The sequence below is a fragment of the Pangasianodon hypophthalmus genome, chromosome 4 (genome assembly GCF_027358585.1).
Source record: "Pangasianodon hypophthalmus isolate fPanHyp1 chromosome 4, fPanHyp1.pri, whole genome shotgun sequence".
NCBI lineage: Eukaryota > Metazoa > Chordata > Actinopteri > Siluriformes > Pangasiidae > Pangasianodon > Pangasianodon hypophthalmus.
Window position 1 is genome coordinate 9,319,566 of NC_069713.1, and position 6,000 is coordinate 9,325,565.

The window sequence follows — 6,000 nt, forward strand, 5'->3', positions numbered from 1 at the left end:
TTATTAGACTTCACCCACTGGTGCTTTACCAGAGGTTTCTGGGATGGGCCAGAAAGGGTTTTTTTTTTTTGTTTTTTTTTTACACACATATATATATATAACTCTGTGATGCACATTCTTAGTCATCACCACACACCTGTTATCAGTTCATAACTCCTCATACACACTCACTCTCTAATCTCTGTCATTCTTTCAGATTCTACAGCCTCTTACACTCAGTGTTTCAGTATAAAAGTTTGCTCCTCGTCCTCTTCACTCATTCACACTCAGGCAGGTCTCGACTCGAGCATGTTGATGTTTCTGAAGCAGTAAATTTATGAAGCCCCTTTTACAGCCTCTGAGCAGCTCGTTAAAAGAGTTTTACAGGTTTTGGTGATATTTTCTTCCAAAGCTAATCTAGTGTTGTGCCACTTGCTTACCAGCTCACCTCACACCAGCCCTGCTCAGCCATGCTCACACTGTCTCTCTTTAACTTTAATAAATGATTTAGCTGATAGAGTGGCTGTGTAAATATTGCTATATTGTGACACTGCTCATATGTTGTTTATATGTTCATTGTTGTGCAAAATCACTTAACAGAAAGTCTCTTACTCACCAGTAAAGTTTACCCACAGTGCATCACTGTAGTGTGTGTAGTAGACTGGGTTTCCTCTTCCAGCTCTGCACTTGTACTGACCTCCATCAGAGACTGTTACTGAGCTGATGTTGTAGGAGGGTGTTTCAGTCTCAGTCTCAGTGCTCTGTGTGTCTTTGGTCCAGTAAAACTTCCATCCAGCAGACTGCAGCTTCAGTGTACAGTTCAGAGTCACTGAGTTTCCTGTCAGTGCAGCTCCTTTAAGGTCTGATGTGAGTTTAGGTTTAGGTTTTTCTGTTAGAGAAGAAACACACAGTTCAGCGTTTGAAATAGTCTTTAATCACTTCTCCAGTGAAAAGCAGTATTACTGTCTCTGTGATGCCACTCGCCCTAGCTAAACAACTTCACCTTATGACTACTTTTCTATTGTTTTGGAATTTTAGCTAGACAAATAAATAGGATAAAAATAGTGATATTAAATTTAAATCTTCACTGTGATCAGAGTGAGGGTCAAACAATAACTGCTGGGTGATTTTGCAGATCTTTAATCTCTCTCTGTTCTCTAAACCATTTCATTTTTATGGGTGTATACACACACACACAAAAACACGCACATATCAGAAATCTCTGCACACTCAGTAGAAGGTCGAAGTAATATTCTGTATTTCCCAATCTACCTTATTCACATAAAATCCATCAGTCCCTCATTATGCCTCATCTGTGAATGTGTGAAATTACTTCACAGCAGTTTTTTTTTAATTATTTTTTTTTTTTACCCACAATTAATACCAACCCATAATGAATTACTATTTCCTTAAACAATGGGATTAAACAAATTGTAAGCCGCTAACAGTTATTTGGGTCAATAAATATCAAAACACAGTAACAGGCTAAGTAACCAGTCTACAAAAACAAACAAACAAATAAATAAATATACTCATCAAACAATGCTGTAGGCTTCTCATGACCAAGTAGCCTATATGCAGTTATGATGGAACTGCATAATTTGATATGTATTGTTAATACAGAATTTTGGTAAATGATTAAGCTCTGTCAGACAACAATCACTACTGATGAAGTAAATGTAGATCACAATCTTAAATACAGACTCAGCCCTAAAAATAATCAGGTTACTGTACTGACACTTGACATCTTCTACACTAGTTCTTTCTGTATATATATATATATATATATATATATATATATATATATATATATATATAAATGCAGAATCATGACAGTAGCATCAGCTTGACTATTAGGTGAAGAACATGTTTCTTATACATATCAATGATTTTCTAACAATCTGAAAATAAAATTAAAGGCAAAATGACGTTCCAGCAGTCAGACTGACTAATAAGTTGTAGTGATTCTTTACAAATCAATTGAATCGGTAACTTTAAACTAAGAAATTGAAAATCAAAAGTAAACAGACAAAAAGGAGCTGTAAAATCATTATAATGAGACTTTGTGTCTCATATGATAAAATCTGGAACAAAATCTGAAACAAATCCTAACTTTTACATTTATAAGTAATAACATACATTCACACACTCACCTGATACAGAGAGTGTAACAGGATCACTCGTCTTTGAGATCTGAGAGTCACTTCTCCTCCCTCTGCAGGTGTATTTACCACCGTGATCATTTTCAACAGAGCTGATGTTGAACTCCTGTGTTGTGTCGTATGGGTAGAGTGTGGAATCGTTCCTATACCAGTCGTATGTCCACTCAGTGCGTCTTTCTTCCTGTATGTCACACCTGAAAGTCACAGTCTCTCCTCTGAACACCTGTGTATCAGGCTTTATAGTCACCACAGGTTTAGGACTCTCTGTAAGAAAAAAAAAATCACTACTGTTTCTATATATGAATTAATTTCCAACATTATCATTTAAGAAGTAGTAACATGTTAAAATTGAATACAGAATTTGGGTAAACATTCAGAGTGTAGATACAGTATATCTGCTCACATGTAAATGATTAAGCTCCCAACAATCACTACTGATGAAGTAAATGTAGATCACAATCTTAAATACAGACTCAGACCTAAAAATAATCATGTTACTGTAATGACAATTGACATCTTCTACACTAGTTTTACACCTATATATATATATATATAAAACTCTGCGATACACATCCTTAGTCATCACCACTCACCTGTTATCAGTTTATAACTCCTCATACACACTCACTCTCTAATCTCTATCATTCTTTCAGATTCTACAGCCTCTTACACTCAGTGGTTCAGTATAAAAGTTTGCTCCTCGTCCTCTTCACTCATTCACGCTCGGGCAGGTCTCGACTCGAGCATGTTGATGTTTCTGAAGCACTAAATTCATGAAGCCTCTTTTACTGCCTCTGAGCAGCTTGTTAAAAGAGTTTTACAGTTTTTGGTGATATTTTCTTCCAAAGCTAAACTAGTGTTGTGCCACTTGCTTTCCAGCTCACCTCACACCAGCCCTGCTCAGCCGTGCTCACACTGTCTCTCTTTAACTTTAATAAATGATTTAGCTGATAGAGTAGCTGTGTAAATGTTGCTATATTGGGACACTGCTCACATGTTTATATGTTCATTGTTGTGCAAAATCACTTAACAGAAAGTCTCTTACTCACCAGTAAAGTTTACCCAGAGTGCATCACTGTAGTGTGTGTAGTAGACTGGGTTTCCTCTTCCAGCTCTGCACTTGTACTGACCTCCATCAGAGACTGTTACTGAGCTGATGTTGTAGGAGTGTGTTTCAGTCTCAGTCTCAGTGCTCTGTCTGGGTTTGATCCAGTAAAACTTCCATCCAGCAGACTGCAGCTTCAGTGTACAGGACAGAGTCACTGAGTTTCCTGTCAGTGCAGCTCCTTTAAGGTCTGATGTGAGTTCAGGTTTAGGTTTTTCTGTTAGAAATGAAATACAATTTCAGAATGTGAAGTATTCTTTACTACACTAATTACTTTGACAGTAAAACAGTAATACTCTCTCTGTGATGATGCTAAACAACTTATGACTACTTTTAAATTGTTTTAGAATTTTTAGTTAAACACATGATGAGAATGTAAATAGGGATATTAAATGTAAAGCTTCACTGTGATCAGAGAGAGGGTCAAACAATAACTGCTGGGTGATTATGCAGATCTTCAATCTCTCTCTGTTCTCTAAACCATTTCATTTTTATGAGTGTATATATACACACACACACACACACACACACACACACACACACACACAAAACACGGACATATCAGAAATCTCTGCACACTCTCTAATATTCTGTATTTCTCATGCTACCTTATTCACATAAGTCCCTCATTATGCCTCATCTATGAATGTGTGAAATTACTTCACAGCAGTTTTTTTTTTTTTTTTTACCCACAATTAATACCAACCCATAATGAATTACTATTTCCTTAAACAATGGGATTAAACAAATTGTAAGCCGCTAACAGTTATTTGGGTCAATAAATATCAAAACACAGTAACAGGCTAAGTAACCAGTCTACAAAAACAAACAAACAAATAAATAAATATACTCATCAAACAATGCTGTAGGCTTCTCATGACCAAGTAGCCTATATGCAGTTATGATGGAACTGCATAATTTGATATGTATTGTTAATACAGAATTTTGGTAAATGATTAAGCTCTGTCAGACAACAATCACTACTGATGAAGTAAATGTAGATCACAATCTTAAATACAGACTCAGCCCTAAAAATAATCAGGTTACTGTACTGACACTTGACATCTTCTACACTAGTTCTTTCTATGTATATATATATATATATATATATATATATATATATATATATATATATATATATATAAATGCAGAATCATGACAGTAGCATCAGCTTGACTATTAGGTGAAGAACATGTTTCTTATACATATCAATGATTTTCTAACAATCTGAAAATAAAACTAAAGGCAAAATGACGTTCCAGCAGTCAGACTGACTAATAAGTTGTAGTGATTCTTTACAAATCAATTGAATCGGTAACTTTAAACTAAGAAATTGAAAATCAAAAGTAAACAGACAAAAAGGAGCTGTAAAATCATTATAATGAGACTTTGTGTCTCATATGATAAAATCTGGAACAAAATCTGAAACAAATCCTAACTTTTACATTTATAAGTAATAACATACATTCACACACTCACCTGATACAGAGAGTGGAACAGGATCACTCGTCTTTGAGATCTGAGAGTCACTTCTCCTCCCTCTGCAGGTGTATTTACCACCGTGATCATTTTCAACAGAGCTGATGTTGAACTCCTGTGTTGTGTGGGATGGGTAGAATGTGGAATCGTTCCTATACCAGTCGTATGTCCACTCAGTGCCTCTTTCTTCCTGTATGTCACACCTGAAAGTCACAGTCTCTCCTCTGAACACCTGTGTATCAGGCTTTATAGACACCACAGGTTTAGGACTCTCTGTAAGAAAAAAAAAATCACTACTGTTTCTATATATGAATTAATTTCCAACATTATCATTTAAGAAGTAGTAACATTTTAAAATTGAATACAGAATTTGGGTAAACATTCAGAGTGTAGATACAGTATATCTGCTCACATGTAAATGATTAAGCTCCCAACAATCACTACTGATGAAGTAAATGTAGATCACAATCTTAAATACAGACTCAGCCCTAAAAATAATCATGTTACTGTAATGACAATTGACATCTTCTACACTAGTTTTACACCTATATATATATATATAAAACTCTGCGATACACATCCTTAGTCATCACCACTCACCTGTTATCAGTTTATAACTCCTCATACACACTCACTCTCTAATCTCTATCATTCTTTCACATTCTACAGCCTCTTACACTCAGTGGTTCAGTATAAAAGTTCGCTCCTCGTCCTCTTCACTCATTCACGCTCGGGCAGGTCTCGACTCGAGCATGCTGATGTTTCTGAAGCACTAAATTCATGAAGCCTCTTTTACTGCCTCTGAGCAGCTTGTTAAAAGATTTTTACAGTTTTTGGTGATATTTTCTTCCAAAGCTAAACTACTGTTGTGCCACTTGCTTTCCAGCTCACCTCACACCAGCCCTGCTCAGCCGTGCTCACACTGTCTCTCTCTAACTTTAATAAATGATTTAGCTGATAGAGTAGCTGTGTAAATGTTGCTATGTTGGGACACTGCTCACATGTTTATATGTTCATTGTTGTGCAAAATCAGTTAACAGAAAGTCTCTTACTCACCAGTAAAGTTTACCCAGAGTGCATCACTGTAGTCTGTGTAGTAGACTGGGTTTCCTCTTCCAGCTCTGCACTTGTACTGACCTCCATCAGAGACTGTTACTGAGCTGATGTTGTAGGAGTGTGTTTCAGTCTCAGTCTCAGTGCTCTGTGTGTCTTTGGTCCAGTAAAACTTCCATCCAGCAGACTGCAGCTTCAGTGTACAGTTCAGAGTCACTGAGT

The 6,000-nt window shown here is 36.3% G+C and overlaps 1 protein-coding gene across 1 annotated transcript in view; it reads right to left on the bottom strand.

Moving 5' to 3' along the window:
* LOC113526752 (basement membrane-specific heparan sulfate proteoglycan core protein-like) overlaps positions 1-451 on the bottom strand; it is a 33,383-nt gene extending 32,932 nt beyond the window's left edge. The window contains exon 1 of the mRNA XM_053233526.1: positions 428-451. Coding sequence (XP_053089501.1) covers positions 428-451 — 24 coding nt within the window. The remainder of the gene's footprint in view (positions 1-427) is intronic.
* Positions 452-6,000: the final 5,549 nt, after the last annotated feature.